Source organism: Vigna angularis, chromosome 7, assembly GCF_016808095.1.
Source record: "Vigna angularis cultivar LongXiaoDou No.4 chromosome 7, ASM1680809v1, whole genome shotgun sequence".
NCBI lineage: Eukaryota > Viridiplantae > Streptophyta > Magnoliopsida > Fabales > Fabaceae > Vigna > Vigna angularis.
Window position 1 is genome coordinate 35,974,385 of NC_068976.1, and position 22,647 is coordinate 35,997,031.

At 36.7% G+C, this 22,647-nt stretch overlaps 2 protein-coding genes across 2 annotated transcripts; both read left to right on the top strand.

Annotated features, from left to right (window-relative positions):
• The first annotated feature begins 11,244 nt into the window (after positions 1 to 11,244).
• Positions 11,245 to 14,063, top strand: LOC128197912 (uncharacterized). Its single transcript, XM_052880763.1, has 4 exons — positions 11,245 to 12,677; positions 12,755 to 13,063; positions 13,153 to 13,237; positions 13,329 to 14,063. Exons 1-4 carry the CDS (start codon positions 11,245 to 11,247, stop codon positions 14,061 to 14,063), a joined length of 2,562 nt encoding a protein of 853 aa, XP_052736723.1.
• Positions 14,064 to 16,374: 2,311 nt separating this feature from the next.
• LOC128197913 (uncharacterized) lies at positions 16,375 to 17,089 on the top strand. The gene is made up of 3 exons (XM_052880764.1): positions 16,375 to 16,790; positions 16,872 to 16,998; positions 17,084 to 17,089. Exons 1-3 carry the CDS (start codon positions 16,375 to 16,377, stop codon positions 17,087 to 17,089), a joined length of 549 nt encoding a protein of 182 aa, XP_052736724.1.
• The last annotated feature ends 5,558 nt before the right edge of the window (positions 17,090 to 22,647 follow it).

Genomic DNA, 22,647 nt, shown 5'->3' on the forward strand with positions numbered 1-22,647 from the left:
TGGATTTGTAAAGTATGACTGTGGCTATTGCTAATGCTGGTTTGGTCCATCCTGATATTCCGTGATACTCATCTTCATGTAGAGGAGAGTAATTCATGTGTGGGAATGGCAGGAGGTCCTTAGTCCATAAGTTAACATGGGCGACGTAAGAACGGACTAACCTCGAGTGGCAGCTGATTAGGTATATCCCGGCTACTACACCACTCGGGTGCAAGGACGCCTGTAGCTACACGGTTCATACAGTCCGGACGGTCGGTCTTATATATATATATTTCTATGTTACATTGTGTTAAATTGTATGTTGTATGTGTGAGCTGAAATGTTGAACGTATATGTTAAGTGTATGAATTAAATATTATAAGCTTACCCTTCCGTTTTTCCTTGTGTTGTCCATTGTATTTGTACGTTCGTCCTGTCCTTGCAATGATCGTCCGTGTGGATGTGAGCAGATGGTGGTGCGTCACTTGAAGAAATGCTAGAAGAAGAAAATTTGGAGGACGCAAATCTGGTGGATGTTGAAGTTAAAGCCGAGCCTTAGAGCGCTCGCTCGTGTGTTTTAGTTCGGTACGCTTACTTTGTGGACGTTCGGTTATAGTTTTGTAAAGCCGTTCGTCCTTGAACTCTTGTATGTTTAAGCGTTCGTTATTTCTGTATCTTTTGGCCGTTCGGCATTTAACGCTCGTTCAGTTTTTGTAAGACTGCACTGTTTTATTAACTTAATGTAATTAATTCTGATTATGGTAATTGCTATATTTTGGGATGTTACTGATAACAGTTGAAAAACTGTTATTTTCATGCTTAAAATTGATACTAAAAGCAACCTTTAGACTTAGAAACTAGCTTGAAATCATACTTTTATCCATATTTTCAGAAATAAGAGAGCTGGACAGGTTTATGCTTGATTTCAGTGTTTTTGTGCAGGTTTTAAGGTGAATTTAGTGAAAGAAGTGAAGAATGAGAGAGAGGGAATCAGAAAAGGAATCAAAGAGTGAAAAAGGAGAAGCCGAAGTCACCGCTCAGCGGCATTTTACCGCTGAGCGGCACTCAAGAGGTTGCGGGAGGTCCGCTGAGGGGCAAAATGGCCGCTGAGGGGAGAAAACGAGACGCGCAATCACCGCTGAGCGGTATTTTACCGCTGAGCGGCACTTTAATGGGCTTGGGCTTGACTTTTTGTAATTTACGAATGGTATTTAAGCTTTAGGGTTTCCTAGGGTTAGGTATCTTTGGCAGAACGAAGGAAAACACTCTCTCTTCCACCCCTTTGAAGGAGGATCTTGGATGCTCAGGCTACCTCTTCACCTTTTCAGGGTTTATTCTTTCATACTTTCATTGTAATTCATCTAGGTTCACCATGAATATGGTGAACTAAACCTTGTATGTTTGTTGGGGAATCAATGTAATCTCTTGAAGCTCTCATATATGGAATTTATGCTTGCATCTTTAAATTAAGACTTATGCTTTCTTTCATCATTAGTTAGGGTTTTTCCTCTGTGCTTAATGCTTGCATTGTTTAACTCATTCTAATGCATGATTATTGGTTTTGTCGATACGGACACGTACGGGGAAGTCTAGATCCGGGGAATTTCTCCCAATATTATATTGGTTGTCGTTAAGCTCCTGCACTTATGAACTAATCATTAGGAATGCTAGGAATTGTATGAACTCGTGATTAGGGAGAAGCCATCTAGAATGGTACTTTAAAGAGTGGCATTAACAATGATGATTTGAATGTTGAATTCCTAAAATGTATGAGAGTGGATGAGATGAAATTGACCCCCAACAACATATTCATTCATATATTTCATTGAAAGTGTTTATCTTTTGTCTTTGCCATTGATCAAATTTCATGCATACATGTTTATTTTCGTCTTTTGCATAATATAATCCAAATATTTCGTCTTTAAGTCTTAGCTAATCAATAAATCACATAACTAAACTAGGCCGTGAGTCCTTTGGGAAGAACGATACTTGGTCTTACCAAGTTTATTACTTGAACGATTCGGTCATACTTGCCGATTGAAAAACAAGTTTGTGACATCATATTTTGGTGCTCATAAAATTGTCCATCAAGTTTTTGGCGCCGTTGCCGGGGACTCGTGGTTTAACTGGTTAATTTGTGTGATTATTGATTATCTTTGACTTTAATTTTGAATTTCTGTTTTTATTTTTCTGTTTTTATTTTATTTTATTTTATTTGATTAGGTTAGATTTGATTTTATTTTATTTGTTTAGATTTTATTTTATCTTTTAGATTAGGTTAGATTTTATTTTTTTAGATTAGGTTTTATTTTATTCTATCTTATTTGATTCTATATTCTAAATCTTTTTATCTTCTGAATATATATCTTCTTCTATATCTTTTTGTGCTAACAAATCTTTTCTAGGGTTTTGTTTTCTTGTGTATGCAGGAAGCAATTCGAACTAGGAGTAAGAAAATAACAGAACCACTTCTTGAAGGTCTAGAAGAGAGTAGAAGGAGGAGAAGAATCAGAACGTCTAGAGAACTTTTCCCTTCTCCAGAAACTCTCCTACAATCATCACCACAAGGTTCTGTCCATAGCACAAGAAGTATGGAGAATAACAATGCTAGAAGAACTCTTGCAGATTACACTAATATTGCTGGACCTCAGCACTTTAACAGCATAGCTAGACCTAGAGTCAATGCAGCCAATATGGAGGTCAAACCAGCACTAATTCAACTGGTGAAGAGTAATCAATTTAATGGGTTATCTCATGAAAGCCCATATGAGCACCTTACTACCTTTAACGAGATTTGCAACACAGTCAAGATTAATGGGGTGCCAGACGAAGCTATCAAACTTAGCTTGTTTCCTTTCTCATTGGGAGGCAATGCTAAGCTTTGGTTGAATTCTTTTCCAGAAGAAAGTTTCACAGAGTGGGAAGCAGTGGTCACAAAATTTTTAAACAAGTACTTCCCACAATCTAAGGTGACCAAAGGCAAGCAAGAGATTTCTTCATTCAAGCAGGGCATGGAAGAATCACTGGGGCATGCATGGGACAGGTATAAAAGTTTGTTACGTAAAACTCCCACGCATGGTTTTGAAGATCAAGAAGTAGTCTTAACTTTCCTTGGAGGGCTTGGTTCACAAACCAAGATGATGCTGGACGCCTCAGCAGGAGGCAATATTAAATGGAAGACTCCAGAGGAAGCAACTGAAATTATAGAAAACATGGCTACTAGTGACAATGAGCTGCACAGTGAGAGAGGAGCTCCTATGCAACAAAAAGGAGTTCTTCAATTACAAACACATGATGCCTTGCTAGCTCAGAATAAAATTCTAACTCAACAGCTGGAGACTCTGACTAAAACTTTGGCTCAATTACCTAAAGAGTTGAAATCTGCTGCACAGGTACAAACCCAGTTATGCGAATTATGTGGAGGTGATCATGTCAATGGTCAGTGTGCCTTTCCAGTGGAAGCCGTGGAGGATGTTAATTTCATGGCTAATCAATTTCAGTACCGTCAAGGGAATTATAATCAAGGGTGGAAACCACATCCGAGCATTGGCCAAGGACAAACTGGGCAAGCTAATCAATATAATAAGCAGCAGCAGCAACCAACCTTGTGGCAACAGTTATCTATGCTTAATGAAAGACAAACAAGGTTGGAAGAAACTCTTCAGCAATTCATACAGAAAACAGAATCTTCTCAAAAGAGCACTGAAGCTGCTATAAAGAATTGGGAGATTCAAATGGGTCAGATTACCAAGCAATTGGAAGAGAGGCCAAATAGAAATTTTGGGGCTAATACTGAGGTTAACCTCAGAGAAGAGTGCAAAGTGGTAAAGAGTGTGAATGAAGAGATAATTGAGTTAGAAGAAGGAGAAACAGAAGAAAGAAAGAACATTTTTCCTTTTCCAACAAATCAAGAGAAACAAATGGACTTCACAGAGTTATTCAGAATGGTAGATAATGACGCACCTTGGGAACAAATTCTACAGAAAATTGCAGTTTACACAAAATCAGATGAAGGAACCTCTACAAAGAAGAGACGTAGAGATGTTGAGGAAGAAAAGTGTATAACTGTTAAGAAAGAGTCATTCCCTCCTAAAGCACCAGATCCAGGTAGTTTTTCTATCCCTTGTACTATAGGGAAGAAAAAGGTAAAGAAAGCTCTCCTTGACTTAGGTTCAAGTGTCAACTTGATACCTTATTCTTTACTGGAACAAATTGGCAATGTTAAAGTGAAACCTGTAAAGGTTAATCTAGTAATGGCTGATGGATCTTCAAAGGAGCCATGTGGGATTGCAGAAGACATTGTAGTTTGTGTTGGCAAACTTCAGTTCTTGGCAGACTTTGTGGTGATGAAAATGGAGACAGAGAGAATACCTATCATACTTGGAAGACCGTTTATGAAAACGGCCAGGGCCATCATAGATGTACATGAAGGTATAGTAGTGCTCCAGGACAGAGAGGAGAGAGTGGTGGTGGATGTCTTCAAAGATGAGACGCAAGCAAAGGAGGAAGAGGCTAGTTATAAAGCTGCATTTCGAGATGCACCCATGACTAGACATAAAGATGAAGATCTGGAGGTTTCAGGTAACCATTGTTTGTTTTTTCAGGTACCCAAGGAAGAGGAGATTGGAAGAGGAGAAGAAATTCCTAGAGACTGGAAGAAAAGAAGACTCCAACTTGGCACACCAGTAAGAATCAAGAACAAGTTGTGGGTTGTGAAGGGCTTTAAAGAGAAGGAGATGATAGGGATAGAGTCTCCATTTTCTAGAAGAATCAAGACAGTCCAAAGGAAGCAGTTGAGAAGTTGGTGGAATGATTACATCAACTATAAAGAAGATGGAACTTGAACTTTTTTGGGTCAAGCTAATGACGTTAAAAGAGCGCTTGCTGGGAGGCAACCTAGTGATTTGCAAACTTTTGATTTGGATTTTGGTTTTGTAATCTTTACTTTGTGGTCATTATCTTGTAAATATTTTGTTGGATCCAGCATCTACTGAAGGATGCTAGGTTGTTAAGTATCTACTGAAGGATACTAGGTTTGAAACACCTACTGATGGGTGTTGGTGGATTTTGGGTCAGGCTCGTGACGTTAAACAAGCGCTACCTGGGAGGCAACCCAGTTGATTGATTGTTTTTGTTTGTTTATTTTAGTTAGGATTTGCATAAGCATTTTTAACATTGAATTGCAGGGAACCCATGAGGGGCATGTAGGGAAGACACGTAGGTTAAGAAAAGAAGGAGAGGAGCACATCACGAAAGTGCCGCTGAGCGGTATTTTACCGCTGAGCGGTACTCTCGCAGATTGGGCTTTAGTTCCCCTTAGCGGGACCCGAGCCCATTAGGGTATTTTAAACCCTAAGCTGCGCAAAGTCTTATACTTTCTGGCTTTTCTCTGCACAAACACTTCCACACATCTTCTCTTAGGTTTTCCACATCTTTTCACTCTTACCTCTTAAGAAAAATCTCTTCCACTCACTTTTTCACTAGTGTGCCATCAAAGTTTGGGGTTGGAAGAGAGCATTCTAGCTTGGAAGCATTCTCATTGCATCTAGCATCTCCACCCAAGTAAGTAAAATGCATTTTGTTCATTCTAGGGTTCTTGAATTTGAATGTGATTGTCAAAGCATGAATATTTAGGGGTTTTGATTTCTATGCATGATTTGATGATATATTTGATGTTTGAACCGATTAAACTGCATGATCATGAACTGGAAAACTGAAAATTGCATTTGGGTGGAGTTAGGACAGCTTTAAAATAAGTTTTTCAAAAATCTGCAGAGTTACCGCTGAGGGGTAATCTGCCGTTGAGCGGCACTCTGCCAGATTTGGTTTTTCTGAAATTTTGCGTGTTGGAATGTGGCACTGGTGGCGCTGAGGGGAAATTCTGGCCCTCAGCGGTGGTTTAGCTTCGAAAGGAGTTGTGTTTTGTGTTTTACTAATGATTAACATCATGTTCTGTGGTTTTGTTTGTGTTTTGAATGTAGGAATGGCATCTTCATCAGGAAAAAGATTGAAAACCATGGCAACCAAGAGAAAGGAAAAGGAACCAGAGCAATCCCATTCTGGCAGGTTCCTCTCTAGGAAATATGAGAAGCACTTTAGAGTGGTTCAGGACAGGAGACTTCTGATGGAGAGAAAGGTTGGAATGATACCTAACTTTGCTCCTCAATTTGGAGAGCAAGTGTTAGGGAATGATTGGGGAAAGCTAGCCACTTATCCTACACCTGCCAACATAGCTGTGGTGAAGGAATTTTACGCCAATGCAAAGAAGATTGGTGATTATCCAGCTGAGAATTATTTGGGCTATGTCAGAGGCCAGGCTATCAGGTATGATCCTGATTCTATCAACAACTTCCTGGATACTGTGTGGGCTGGTGAGCAATGTCAGTTTGCTCTTTGCATGGAGGAAGGTGCTGATTTTGAGGATGTGGAGAGAGTGTTGTGTATACCTGGAGGACACTTTCAAAGGAATAGATCTGGCTCAGTGGTTAACATTAGGAGGACAAATTTGAATCCTCTTGCAAAATATTGGATGGCATTTTCTCATGCCAACATTCAGCCATGTTCACATGTGTCAGATATTACTCTCAGCAGGGCACTATTCATTTACTGCGCTATCAGAAATTTGAATGTTAATATTGGGCAGGTGATAGCTGATGAAATTAGTGTATGTGCGAACACCTCAAACAACAAAGCACCACTAGGACATCCTTCTTTGATCACTCACCTTTGCAAGCTAGCTGGGGTGGACACTTCTGTTCCACCATTTGAGAGGCCAAGAAAAGCTATTGATGAGGTTTATTATAGACAGTACTGTGGAGGTGAGGATGTAGCTCAGCCAGTTCCACCACGCCGGGCTCGTAGAGAGAGAGGGCCAGCACAGAGCCAGACATCTGCTGATACACATGAAGCAGAACCATTTCAGATGAGGGACATGTATATGTCTCTTATAGGTGCTCAGTTGCAGTCCATTCACAGAGGGCAGGTGGCCACTGCTGAGATGATAGTGGGGATGTATGATACACCTCCAGCCCACAGGTGGACTATGGATGAATTCCACAATGTAGTAGCTTGGCCAGAAGAACCATTACATGGAGGAGGAGCTGGAGCAGCTGAAGCTTCAGCTAGAGATATGGAAGAAGATGAAGCTGAGGAGGAGGATGCATTTGATGATGATGAAGATGAGGAGGAAGAGGAAGATACAGAGGACAGCTCAGACTAATGAGGAGCTGAGATAGCATTTACTGATGAATGCTATCATATGATTATGCTTTTGTGGTTTAAGTTTTCTGAACTTATTTGTTTTTGTTTTTAGATTAGGGTTTGATGTACTCTATTGAACACCTGGTTTGTCATGATGGTTTGCTATTAACTGTGATTGTGTGATAAGTACTACTTGATGATGCTTATTGATTGATTGATGTTGAGATAGATGTGCACATTAAAATGCTTATACAGGTGAATCACAAGCTTTGTGAACAAATGCATGATATTATGATTGTGATTGTGAGATTAAGCAGGATGTGTATGTCAAATGTGAATGAGCTTATATGTGAGGTTTTGAGCTCCAGAGTTTGTGGTATGATTGAATGCTATTACTTTGAAAGCATGAATGATTTTGCCCAGGTTTTCTATGATTGAATCAATTGCTTGTTTTGCATCATGTGATCAAGGCCATTTGTTGGAACCTTTTTTATTGGCCAAATTCATAAAGTTAGCCTACTAAAAGAGAACACGTTGTGTTCTATCCTTTGAACCCTTAGCCTTGAACATACACTGAAAACCTTTGATTGAAAATCTTTACCTTGAGTTAAGTAGAAGATCTTGTATGGTATTGTTAAATGTTCAAGTTTGGGGTCGTTGGGAAAACATGAAAAGAAAAGCATTGAGCTAAGAGCTAAAAAGTAAGAATATGCAAAGAGAAAAGAAAAAGAAGTAAAGCTCAATGCAAATGCAAAGGTAAAAGAAAGTTGGGAATGAATAAGATGATTGTGTTGTTATGATTCTCTTAACTCAAGGATTTTGTGATCCAGAAAAACCAATTTTCTTGTTAGCCCAGCCACATTATAAGCCATTGAAAAGTCCTTGTGATGATGCATGCTTGTGAATGTTTTTGATTGTGGTAAAATGAAAGGCAAAGTTGATTCGTGTGACATTGTGATAATAGAGTGAAGGAGTGAAACACCTCACCTCTTATACACTTGTGTGTTGAGTGAAACACTTTACCTAGTGAGGAAATAGTCCATAAACACATGAACATCCATGCTTAATTGATTGATCATTAATGAAAAATAGCATTTGTTGGAAATTAAATGACTTTGTGAACACTAAAGCATGTGCACATCTTGATTGAACTCTTGGTCATAAGTTTGAGTGAAGTTGTTACTTATCTTGAAAAAGAGGTTTTTTGAAGGAGTGAATCATCATATGAATTGGTTGGAGATTGAGTTACATTTTGTTTTGCTTGAGGACAAGCAAAGTTCTAAGTTTGGGGTTGTGATAACAGTTGAAAAACTGTTATTTTCATGCTTAAAATTGATACTAAAAGCAACCTTTAGACTTAGAAACTAGCTTGAAATCATACTTTTATCCATATTTTCAGAAATAAGAGAGCTGGACAGGTTTATGCTTGATTTCAGTGTTTTTGTGCAGGTTTTAAGGTGAATTTAGTGAAAGAAGTGAAGAATGAGAGAGAGGGAATCAGAAAAGGAATCAAAGAGTGAAAAAGGAGAAGCCGAAGTCACCGCTCAGCGGCATTTTACCGCTGAGCGGCACTCAAGAGGTTGCGGGAGGTCCGTTGAGGGGCAAAATGGCCGCTGAGGGGAGAAAGCGAGACGCGCAATCACCGCTGAGCGGTATTTTACCGCTGAGCGGCACTTTAATGGGCTTGGGCTTGACTTTTTGTAATTTACGAATGGTATTTAAGCTTTAGGGTTTCCTAGGGTTAGGTATCTTTGGCAGAACGAAGGAAAACACTCTCTCTTCCACCCCTTTGAAGGAGGATCTTGGATGCTTAGGCTACCTCTTCACCTTTTCAGGGTTTATTCTTTCATACTTTCATTGTAATTCATCTAGGTTCACCATGAATATGGTGAACTAAACCTTGTATGTTTGTTGGGGAATCAATGTAATCTCTTGAAGCTCTCATATATGGAATTTATGCTTGCATCTTTAAATTAAGACTTATGCTTTCTTTCATCATTAGTTAGGGTTTTTCCTCTGTGCTTAATGCTTGCATTGTTTAACTCATTCTAATGCATGATTATTGGTTTTGTCGATACGGACACGTACGGGGAAGTCTAGATCCGGGGAATTTCTCCCAATATTATATTGGTTGTCGTTAAGCTCCTGCACTTATGAACTAATCATTAAGAATGCTAGGAATTGTATGAACTCGTGATTAGGGAGAAGCCATCTAGAATGGTACTTTAGAGAGTGGCATTAACAATGATGATTTGAATGTTGAATTCCTAAAATGTATGAGAGTGGATGAGATGAAATTGACCCCCAACAACATATTCATTCATATATTTCATTGAAAGTGTTTATCTTTTGTCTTTGCCATTGATCAAATTTCATGCATACATGTTTATTTTCGTCTTTTGCATAATATAATCCAAATATTTCGTCTTTAAGTCTTAGCTAATCAATAAATCACATAACTAAACTAGGCCGTGAGTCCTTTGGGAAGAACGATACTTGGTCTTACCAAGTTTATTACTTGAACGATTCGGTCATACTTGCCGATTGAAAAACAAGTTTGTGACATCATATTTTGGTGCTCATAAAATTGTCCATCAGTTACAAAACCCATTTGATGTTAACACTAGTTTTGACTAGTTTGCTCTCAAATTTGGTATCACCACTGATTTTACATTTCTCTTATTCCAGTACTGTTTTGACCATTTTATTATCTTTCTTTAATGATGTATGAACCCCGAATTACCCAATTCCATACATTTTACATGTTTTGACTCATTAAGCACATTTTAGCCTACATAGACTTAAGAATTTTGTAGTTGACTGCCCCTCTATTACTTTATTATAAATTGATATGTGATGTTCTTTCTTTTGTAGTTGCACTCGGTACCTGCAATCCAGTATAGAACAAGCTTATTTTGAAAATCAACCAAAGCTACTAGTAAGACCTAAACCTTCAAATAATTGTCCTTTTGCAAATGTATGCTTATGCAACTGTATGTAACATATTAGGAGGGTTATTTACTTCTTTAAATGTTGATTTTTTAATTAAAATTATTTAGTTAAACAATTAAACACATCAAACATTGGCTAATTTAGGTTATTCTTTAGGTAGCCATTTGTTAGGGTATGTGTCATAATATAGAGACGTATATTAAGCATTAGCTAATTGTTTTGTAATCGATTTATGTACAGAACATGAATCGTTCTCCACCAAATCGTGCATGGATGTACGATAGGTGTCATAGAGGAAGAGGTGCTTTGAAAGAGTCTTTTGTATTAGGTGTTGAAGAGTTTATAAGTAAAGCTTGTGAACAAGAACGTTATCGTAGAGATGGGGGTCTTCGATGTCCATGTTTGAAGTGCGATTGTACAAAGATTCTGCACGAAAGAGTTGTGAAGGTTCACCTTTACAAGAACGGTTTCAAGCCTAATTATTTCATTTGGGAGGATCATGGGGAAAGATTGCCAGAAGATGATGTACAAAATCATCAAAGTTGGATGGCTGTAGAGATGGAATGTGGTCAAATTAACCAATTTCAAACAATGGAAGACATGGTGCATGATGCTCTTAGGCAAAATGAGTCGTGCCAAGCATCTACTTCTAATAACATTGAAGAGGCTCCGAATGAAGAAACACAAAGGTTTTTTAATTTTTTGTTGGATGCAAACCAGCCGTTGTATGGAGGAGCATCAGACTCGAAATTATCAATGTGTGTCAGACTATTAGCTTGCAAGTCAAATTGGAATATTCCTAACCAATGCATAGATTTTATTGCAAAAATGGTTATGGATGCAACACCCATCAAATCAGGTTTGCCTAAAACATACTACAATGCAAAAAAGTGTGTATCAATGTTGGGATTACAATCGCAGAGGATTGATTGTTGCGTGGATGGTTGCATGCTCTTCTATGATAATGAATATGGTAAGAATGATGGCGCATTGCTTGAATGCAAATTTTGTGGAAAGCCAAGATATCAACCACGTAACACGGGAGCAACTACTAGCAAACAAGTTCCTATGAAATCAATGTTCTATTTGCCATGAATTCCCAGACTACAAAGAATGTATGCCTCAACACAAACTGCAGGACAAATGACATGGCACTATCAGAACACGTCGACGAATGGTGTTTTGCGTCATCCATGCGATGGAGAGGCTTGGAAGCACTTTGATAGAGTATATCCTGACTTTGGTATCGAGGCACGCAATGTTCGACTCGGTTTATGCTCTGACGGTTTTAACCCATATGTACAGGCATCAAATATACCATATTCATGTTGGTCAGTTATTGTAACTCCTTATAATCTTCCTCCAAAAATGTGCATGTCTAAACCTTACATGTTCTTAACATGTCTCATTCCCGGGCCATTCAATCCAAAGGTTGGCATAGATGCGTACTTAGAGCCCTTGATAGACGAATTGAAGAAGTTGTGGACGGGTGTCATAACATATGATATTTCAAGGAAACAAAACTTTATTTTGAGGGTCATGCTAATGTGGACAATTAATGATTTTCCTGCGTATGGTATGTTGTCCGGCTGGAGCACTCATGGTAAACTGGCATGCCCACATTGCATGGAGCATACAAAGGCTTTTAGATTATATCATGGGGCAAAAATTTCATGGTTTGACTCTCATCGGAGGTTTTTACCGAAAGACCATGCTTTTAGGAGGAATAGGAATGCTTTCAAGAAGGGGGAAGTGGAGATGGATGACGCACCACCATATCTTATAGGACCAGAAGTTTGGAATAGAATCAATGGTTATCCTAAAATAACTGAAAATGGTGCGGCAAGAATTGATGGATACGGTGAGTGGCATAATTGGACGAAAAAAAGCATCTTTTGGGATCTACCCTATTGGAAGGATAATTTGTTAAGGCATAATCTTGACTTCATGCACATTGAAAAAAAATTCTTTGACAACATCTTTAATACTGTGATGAATGTTGCGGGGAAGACAAAAGACAATGACAAGGCCCGAATGGATATAGGTTTGTACTGTAGACGAAAAGATTTGGAGCTAAAAAGTCATAGCAATGGAAACATGTATAAGCCAAAAACAAATTATACACTATCAACAGACCAAATAAAACAAGTCTGTCATTGGGTAAAAGGTCTTAGGATGCCTGATGGATATTCTTCTAACTTGTCAAGGTGTGTTGATGTGAATAGGGGAAAGCTCATTGGGATGAAAAGTCATGATTGCCATGTGTTTATGGAATGCTTACTTCCTATAGCGTTTAGTTCTTTACCGGCTCATGTTCTGAATCCCATTACAGAAATAAGTCATTTCTTTAGAGATTTGTGTTCTACAACATTGAACAAGGATGACCTGGCGAAGATGGAAGAAAACATTCCCATCATTCTGTGCAAGATGGAGAGAATATTTCCTCCCTCATTCTTTGATTCTATGGAACATCTCCCTATCCATCTTCCATATGAGGCACGACTTGGTGGACCAGTCCACTATAGGTGGATGTACCCATTTGAAAGGTACCCATATGACATGTTATTGTTCAATTTACCAGGCATAATTCAAAAACCCTAACACATCAATTTCAAATTTGTAGGTTCATGGGATATGCTAAACGTTCAGTAAAGAATAAGGCTAGGGTTGAAGGATCTATTTGCGCATCATACTTACACAAAGAAACAACTCATTTTTGTTCCCACTATTTCAAAAACTTCATGTTAACACTACAAAGCAATAGAAATGAAGTAGACATTGAAATAGAAAGCTTTACGACAACATTATCAGTGTTTAACCAACCTGGCCGTCATTCTGGAAGGGAATCAACACATTGGTTAAGTGATGAAGAATTGAGATCAGCTCATGTTCATGTATTGATCAATTGCAATGAAGTTGAACCTTACCTTCAGTAAGCCTCCAAAATAAATTATATTTCCCAATTCTTTCATTTGATATAATTAATTTTCTTTGACCTAATCTGGACGTACATGTCGACAGCTCATTCTTACATGTCTATCAACTATCTGAGTCAAACAGTTCGACGTACGTACATGCTAATTTCCCATTGTGGTTCAGGCAAAAAGTACGACTTCCTATCAATCTTACATATTCATTTCTTCCTTAATTTTTTAAGATTACATTGTTGAATAGTTTCATATCATGAATGGTTGTAGGTTCATAACGATCCTTTAAGTGTGAGAAACCAACATCTTAGAGATTTATCACTTGGTCCTTTAAGGTGTGTAAAGGAATGGCACACCTTCTTTGCTAATGGATACAAATTTCATACCCATGCATGGAGTCAGGGCAAGAGGACAATAAATAGTGGGGTTCATGTTAAAGGGCTAACAGAAGGAGGTCAAGATGATTTTTATGGTGTCATTAAACACATCTATGAGTTGGAATACAATTCAACAACCACTGAAAAGAAAACTGTATTATTTTATTGTGATTGGTTTGATCCATCGAGAGTATGTACAAGGGTGGATTCAAAGTATGGCATTGTGGATATTCGAATGGATAAAAGATATGTGTTGTTTGATCCTTTTATCATTGCACATAATGTACAACAAGTGTATTATGTACCATATCCTACATCACGCACGGACAAACGAGGTTGGTGTGTTGCGATAAAAACGAAGCCTAGAGGTCGCATTGATTCTAATGATGTAGAAGCCGATGTGCCATACCAAGTGGAGGAAATGTCACATGTTAATGACATCATTGAAGTTGAAGAAGTAGTCCGATTACAAGATGTAGAAGCTGGTCTTGAAGAAGTTGACCCTAATAATATTTCATCATTTCAAGGACAAATAGATGAAGATACAACAGAATCAGAAGAATACAATGCAGAAGGACAGGGTGAAGATGATAATGAAGATGAATTTCATAGTTCTAGCACTGAATAGAGTTAGGGTGTATTGCTCCTTATTTTTGTCGCTTTATTATAATGCTGTCCACAATCTTAAGAGTTAGGGTGTATTGCTCATTATTTATTTAACTTAAATGCTCATGAAATTTTAAGAAGAAGAAAGTTGATGACTTCTTACCAATCAAGGTTGCTTTTCACGTATCTACTTCCCACTAAATTACTTCTTCATCTTCCTTCATTTATATAGATTAGAAAGGTCCATTACCCTTGAATTTATCACTGCCACTAAACAATCAAATTCATCTCTACATGAGGAGATTAAAGATTGTTAGGCATGGTACATCCATAGTCCATGGAATACCAAAAAAAAATACTTCCTTCACTAAGGGAAAGCTTGGAAAGGAAAGAATGCGAGAATAAATTTCCCCTTTTTTAATTAAATATTCTTTTGTTTAAAAAAAAACTAAAATGGGATAGAATGAAAGATTACCATGTAATCTTCTAATTAATGTTTATTACTATTTATAAACATTTTACAATATTCTACAGTCTCTACTCAATTAAAAAGTAAAAAATTAAACATCCACTTCTACTAGGAACCAAGAAGTGAAAAACAAAAACTTTTTTTGCCTAGAAGTGAAAAATAATATATATATATATATATATATATATATATATATATATATATATATATATATATATATATATATATATATATATATATATATATATAAATATAATATGAGAGAATTTTTGTAACAAATTTAATCCTAACTCAACGGGCCAAAATGCTTAATAATCCCTAGGTTCACCAAATAGGAAACACGTTTGCTAATAACATACCAATGCATCCTAACAATACCCAAATGTGGCATGTTTTGGTTCTCTCTGACATTCCCATATCAAATGTAAAGAGAAATATAAATTAATTAATCAACTAAAAAATGGTAACGATGAAAATTTTTTACTTCAACAGCCAAAGAAAAACACTTATTACTGTTGACGAAGGATGAAAATAAAGGTCCAGGATATTGGGACAAATAATTTGAAGTACAACATGAATAACTTTCACAGTGAAATAAGGAGTGAGCAATTTCATCACAAGGAAAAAGAAATTTAATTTTTTTAAAATTAAACTAATGTACCTAGAGAATTTCTTCCCTTTGACCAACTGCTCAATATCAGAAAACCCGTCTTTATCAGATTTCTCTACTTTTTCATGTTGTCTGGAAACAGCCAAATCTAAACTGCTTTTCAGTTTACCAATGATGTCATTAGAACTGGCAATTTCAGATGATTTGGACGCCAAAAGCTTCAAAATAATAACCATAATCAACAATAAAAATATGGAGGTGATAAAAAAGAATAAAATGCAGTAACATCCTACTCCACTACAAAATGGATATTTAAGATACAAAACCCACATTATGAGCAGTCACACTCAGTACAGAAATAGCTGAGTGAGACGAACAAAATTGTTTAATCATTTTAATTGAAAAGAGATTCATATAAAGAAATCTAAGGTTTATGATGTAGAGAAAAAGAAAAATGATTACCTATATATAAGGTAAAATTCAGATAAGCAACAATTAATCACATGACAGGAATGAATAGAAGGGTGTACAGATTTGGAATGATGAAAGAGACCATCTGCCTGAATGGAGAAAAACATTAAGGTATAAAAGATTTTGAAAGTTAAATTGAATGGAAAAGGTTGGAAAGAAAATTGAGGCTTGCTTCTTCAAGTCAACTTGTCTCTTCTTTTCCACATCAAAGAAATAAGAGAAAATGTATCTTTATTTATATCCTTTCTCTCCTTTCATTAATTCCTCTCAATTTTTTCCTCAAACAAGCAGAATGCTAAAAGCAAGAGACTAATTAAAATGAACACAGATTAAAAATGGTAATGAGTTTTTGAATTAGAATTTGGTTTCAGTTCCTTTTGCTTATTTACAGAGACCAAAGGTTATAGGATTTTACAACTTTTCATGTAAAAATTTCAACTTCTTTAGCTTTATATAGTTTTAGGATTTAAAAAATGTCCAAGCAAACAAAGTATATAGTTTTGGTTGGTAAATTTTTGTGGCTGAACTTCATAAAAATTTCTAGACAGACTGGGTAAATCTGCTAAAAATTAGAAGCATTTTTTCTAGTTTCAGAGAAGTGTAAACGTTTCTTACATGTAGATTACATGTAAACTACTTTTTCTTCCTTCATTTATATAGATTATTTAATTTAGTTTCTATATTATTAACATTTTCAATTAAATTTTTGAAATAACATTAATAAGTCTATTTCTAAATTTTCTTTTCTTGTATTGTATAAAAATATATATTATGTTCAAGAATATGGCATCAGGTGGTTCTGGCCCTCCTAATCCACCTTCAGGAAATCCCGATAAGGGGAAGGGGAAGAAATCTTATGTAGTGAAGTTGATGACACGTTTCAATAATGAAATTGGTTCAACCAGTCAGCCAACTACACCTACCTCTACCTCCACTGCTAGATCTGTTCCACCTCCATTAGTTGTTCCTGCCTTCACTCCCACTCCACATGAAGTTCCTACATCTACACCCACTCCATACCAAGTGCCTCCTCATGGAATGGCTTCACTCTCTCCCAATGTTGGTTCTAACCCATCAACTCCCACAAATATTGCACCATCACCTGGTACAGACGATGCAAATCCACATTCCAATTCAGCCGCCAATTATGTCGAAGAATGTTCCAATAGTCGTCCAATGATTACACCTGTTGGAGGAGGGTAAGAAAAAAATTAACTCAATTAATATATAGACAAATCATTGTTGTATTACTCTAATGTTTGAGTTCAAATTTGGTTTAGGTTTTATCCTACAAAAACTGCATCGAAGGCAATCACAGCCACCATCAAGCAACAGTTTGATGAGCCATGGCTAACATGGGGCTCAATCCCTAAGTCAACCAGAGATGTCTTCTTCGAACATTTTAAGGTACACACTTTTCAATCCCAATCCTATTACACTGAGCAATTAATCTCTATATGTGTAAATCAAACCTATTATTCAAACCTATTAGTTTTAATATAACAGAGAAAGGTTTCATGGAAGCCTGAAGATGAGGATAAGGTAAAAAAGAATTATCACACCAAGGCATCTCATAGACTCTCAGAGATGTACAAAAAAGCTAGAACTATTGGAAAAAAACCTAATTGGCTGGGGGACGATACTTGGAATGCTCTTTTGGAAAAGTGGAACATGCCACTTTATAGACAAAAGTGTGAAACAGCAAAGAAGAATCGGACATCTGAAAAGGGTGGTTGTTTGCACACTGGAGGGTCTATAAGCGTGCATGAGCATGCTATTCGTTTGGTATGTAACTTGTACATTTTTTTTCTTATATATGTAATCATAAACTTTAAAAATATTTATTAACAACTCATTTTGTTTGCAGTCACAGGAGCTTGGTCGGTCTGTGCATGTTGATGAAATATTTCAGCAGACACATATTCGTCAATCAATAGGGGAATTTGTGGACGAAAGGTCTAGGCGGACCCATGTAAGTTTGTACTAACTGTATCCCATTATAAAATTTCAGTTTTTAAACCTCATGTTTAATATTAATATTTATTCATTTAACAGGAACAATTTGTTGCAAAATTTTCTCAAATAAGATCTGAGACTGCATCTGTTGGTGTCTCAGCATCTTCTCCTCTAGACCCTGCGGAGGAGGAAAGATTGAGAAACTGATGTTGGTTAGAGGCTACTGGTGGAAGATACAAGGGACGCGTATATGGCATTGGAAATGTCAGTTCCCAAGATGACTGTGTCGATAGTTACATCCAACAGACACAGGCATCTTCTTCTGCTCAACAACAAAATTTAGAAGAAATTGTTAATCTCAAATCGCAGTTACAACAATATGGTCAGCAGCTTCAAAAGTTTGAAGGCTTTATTGGCGTCCTCCTGCCATTCCTTCCGCCTTCAGCAGCCACAGCTGCACAAGACTTTTTAAACCTTCAAAATCCTCAACTTCAAAATGAAGTACCCAATGATGTCCAACCAGAACAACAACCTCCAGAACAGCAACCACCACACCAGCAACCAACAGATGAACAAGCAAAAGATGGAAATGATTATATGCATTATAAGGCATTTTATAGAACTTATTTCCATTATTGTTGAACTTATTTAGAAGCACAATCACAATCCGTTTATGAACTTACCTGATGTTTATTCTTGCACTTATATTGATGTCAACAATATTTATGTATTCATATACAATGTGTCCTTTATGGATTAAGTGTATTTGAAAAGCTTTATGGATTTATATGTCAATGTGCAATGTATAATATCCAGGATTGCTTATATCAATTGTGAATGTTCACTATAATGTCCAGGTCTGTTTGTATATTGAGTATGGGAAGCTGCCATATACAGAGTATATATTTAGCTCTGTTTAAACCATTATATACGGATATATCCGTATATACTGTCCTTATATAAGTTATGTACGGAAATTATATACAGATTATATACGGAAATTATTTACGGAAATTATATACAGAAATTATATACGGAAATTATATACGGACATTATATACGAAAATTATATACGGATTTATCTGTATATAATTTCCGTATATAATTTCCGTATATAATTTCTGTATATAATTTCCGTACATAATATCCGTATATAATTTCTGTATATAATATCTGTATATAATTTCTGTATATAATTTATATACGGATTTATCCGTATATAAACCTAGCTACGATGGTATTATATACGGATTTTTGCCCGTATGTAATCCGTATATAACCAAGTTTTATATACGGATTTTAGGTCTTATATACAGATTTTGGCTGTATGTAATTCACTTTTTTCTTGTAGTGAGGTAGCCTTAGCATCCAAGATCTTCCTCCAAGGGGTGGAAAGGTGTGTGTTTGCTTCGTACTCTGCCAAAGATACAAACCTTAGGAAGTCCTAAAGCTTACATACCATTCGAAATATTACAGAAAAGTGGGCCTAAGCCCAAAATAATGGCGCTCAGAGGTAAACTACTGCTCAGTGATAAGTGCATGTGTTGAATTCTTCCCCTCAGCTGCACTTTCACCCCTCAGCGGAGCCAACGGGTGTTCATTACTGCCGCTCAACGGTAAACTGGCGCTGAGCGGTACTTGCGACTTCTCTTCTTTTGCACTTTTTGAGTTCTTTTCTGATTCCATCTCTATCCTTCTTCACTTCTTTCATCAAATTCACCTTAAAACCTGCATAAAACACTGAAATCAAGTATAAACCTGTCCAACTCTCTTATTTCCAAAAATATGAACAAAAGCATGATTCTAAGCTAGTTTCTAAGTGTTAAAGGTTACTTTTAGTATCAATTTTAAGCATGAAAATAACAGTTTTTCAACTGTTATCACAAGCCCAAACTTAGAACTTTGCTTGTCCTCAAGCAAACAAGATGTAACTCAATCTTCTACCAATCAATACAATGTTCACTCCATTCAAAAATCCTCTTTTCAAGATAAGTAATCACTTAATTAAGCTCATAACAAAGACTTCAATCAAGACATGCATATGCTTTAGTGTTCACACAATCACCTAATATCCAACAAATGCTACTTTTCATGAATGATCAATCAACTAAACATGGATGTTCATGTGCTCATGGAATCTTTCCTCATTAGGTAAAGTGTTTCACTCAAACACACAAGTGTATAAGAGGTATTCACTCATTTACTCTACTATCACAACGTCACATGAATTGACTTTGTCTTTCATTTAACCATAATCAAATACATTCACAAGCATACATCATCACAAAAACTTTTCAATGGCTTATAATGTGGCTGGGCTAACAAGAAAATTGGTTTTTCTAGATCACAAAACCCTTGAGTTAAGAGAATCATATAAACAGAATCATTCTTACTTATTCCCAACTTTCCTTTGCATTGAGCTTTGCTTTTTCTTCTCTTTTCTTTCTCTTTTTCTTTTTCTTTTCACATACTTAGTTCTTAGCTCTTAGCTCAATGCTTTCATTTTCCCTTTCATAACTTCCCAACAACCCCAAACTTGAACATTTATCAATACCACCAGATATTTTCTACTTAACTCAAGGTAAAGCTTTTCACAAGGAGTTTTCAAATTATGTTCAAGGCTAAGGGTTCAAAGGATAGAACACATAGTGCTCTCTTTTGTGGGCTAAAATCATGAATTTGGCTAATAAAAGGGTTACCAACAAATGGCCTTGATCATATGATGCAAACAAGCAAGTGATTCAATCATAGAAAACCTGGGCAAAATATTCATGCTTTCAAAGTAATAGCATTCAATCACAAATACTCCGGAGCTCAAAACCTCACATATAAGCTCATTCACATTCCACATACACATCCTGCTTAGTATTATAATCACAATCACAACATCATGCATTTGTTCACAAAGCTTGTGAATCACCTGTATAAGCATATAATGTTCAAATCTCAACATCAATCAATATCAAAGCATCATCAGGCATTACTTATCAAACAACAATCATAAGCAAACCATCATAACAGATAAAGTTTCCAATTGAGTACATCAAACCCTATTCCTAAAATAGAAGTAAATAAGTTCAGAACACTGAGTTGCCTCCCAGTAAGCGCTTGTTTAACGTCATGAGCCTGACCCAAAATCTTAAGGATCAACCAACTGCATCATTGTGGACAAACGTTGCACTTCTCCTCCTAGATAAGGCTTAAGACGTTGACCATTCACCACCCAACTTTTCTATGGATCATCTGCAGCTGGATCAAGTAATTCAATTGCTTCATTTGGATGCACTCCTTTTACTACGAATGGTCCTGACCATTTTGTCTTCAACTTCCCAAGAAATAGCTTCAATCTTGAGTTGAATAATAGCACCTGCTGCCCTAGATTAAAGACTTTATTCACCAGCTTCTTGTCATGATAAAACTTAATCTTATCTCTATAAGCCCTGGATGAATCATTTGCATGTAACCGCATTTCTTCAAGCTCCAGAATCTGCCTTCTGCGTGTCCTCTGAGTTTCATAAGGATCAAAATTCAAGAACTTTAAAGCCCATAAAGCTTTATGCTCCAACTCTACTAGCAAATGACATGCTTTCCCATAGACTAATTGAAAAGGTGATAATCCCATGGATGTCTTCATTGCCGTCTTGTAAGCCCAAAAAGCATCATCCAGTTTTAGTGACCAATCCTTTCTTGATGAAGTAACGGTTTTTTCCAGGATCCTTTTTATCTCTCTGTTAGATACCTTAGCTTGTCCATTGGTTTGTGGATGATAAGGTGCAACTACCTTATGTCTCACTCCATAATGTTTGAGTACTTTTCCTAGCTGATAATTGCAGAAATGAGATCCCCTACCACTAATTAGCACTCTTGGAGTTCCAAAACATGAAAATATTCGCTTCTTCAAAAATTTGATTACAGTGCTAGCATCATTTTTAGGACAAGCTAATGCTTCCACCCATTTACTCACATAATCCACTGCTACCAATATGTATTCATTATTGAAAGATGGAGGAAAGGGTCCCACAAAGTCAATACCCCAGCAATGAAAAACCTCAACCTCTAAAATGCCCTGTAATGGCATCTCATGACGTTTAGTAATCGTCCCTGCTCTTTGACATTTATCATAATTTCTAGCATGATTATGAGCATCTTTATATAGAGTTGGCCAATAAAACCCTGATTGGAGAACTTTTGCTGTTGTTCTTTCTCCATTAAAATGTCCCCCACAAGGTGAATCATGACAATGCCAGAGAATTCCTTCTGCTTCTTCATTTGTCACACATCTCCTTAGAAGATTATCTGCTCCAATTTTGAACAAATAAGGATCATCCTAGACCAACTGCTTGGCATCATGCAAAAATTTCTTTCTTTGTTTCCAATTCAGATCTTCTGGCATTACCCTTGCAGCTTTGAAATTAGCCACATCAGCAAACCATGGCCTCTGTTGAATAAACATGAGTGCTTCATCTAAAAAAGATTCCCAGATCTCTGATTCCTTGCTAGTGACCTCCTTGTTGACTAGCCGTGTCAAATGATCAGCAATCAAGTTCTCACTCCCTTTCTTATCACGGATCTCCACATCAAATTCCTACAAGAGTAGTACCCATCTAATAAGACGTGGCTTAGAGTCTGGCTTTGTCAACAAATATTTGATAGCTGCATGATCTGTATAAATAATCACCTTAGACCCAATAAGATAAGGTCTAAATTTCTCTAAAGCATATATTATAGCTAGGAACTCTTTCTCCGTAGTAGCATAATTCAACTGAGCATCATTCAGAACTTTGCTGGCATAATAAATTGGATGAAAGATCTGCTCTTTTCGCTGGCCAAGAACGACTCCTATTGCATAATCACTAGCATCACACATTAGCTCAAAATTTTTATTCCAATCTGGAGCTATAATTACTGGAGCCAACACTAATTTACTCTTCAATGTGTCAAAAGCTTTCAAACATTCTTCATTCATCACAAAAGGAGCATCCTTCATAAGAAGATTACTCAATGGTTTAGCAATTTTTGAAAAATCTTTGATGAATCTTCTGTAAAATCCAGCATGACCTAGAAAACTCCTGATTCCCTTTACATTTGTTGGTGGAGGCA

Excerpts from the sequence above, each read along its gene's own strand:
- LOC128197912 (XM_052880763.1), top strand. The coding sequence starts at position 11,245 with ATGTATGCCTCAACACAAACTGCAGGACAAATGACATGGCACTATCAG. Across the intron at positions 13,064-13,152 it reads GAAGTTGAACCTTACCTTCA|CTCATTCTTACATGTCTATC; the intron begins GTAAGCCTCCAA and ends ACATGTCGACAG. Across the intron at positions 13,238-13,328 it reads CATTGTGGTTCAGGCAAAAA|GTTCATAACGATCCTTTAAG; the intron begins GTACGACTTCCT and ends GAATGGTTGTAG.
- LOC128197913 (XM_052880764.1), top strand. The coding sequence starts at position 16,375 with ATGGCATCAGGTGGTTCTGGCCCTCCTAATCCACCTTCAGGAAATCCC. Across the intron at positions 16,791-16,871 it reads ATTACACCTGTTGGAGGAGG|GTTTTATCCTACAAAAACTG; the intron begins GTAAGAAAAAAA and ends AATTTGGTTTAG.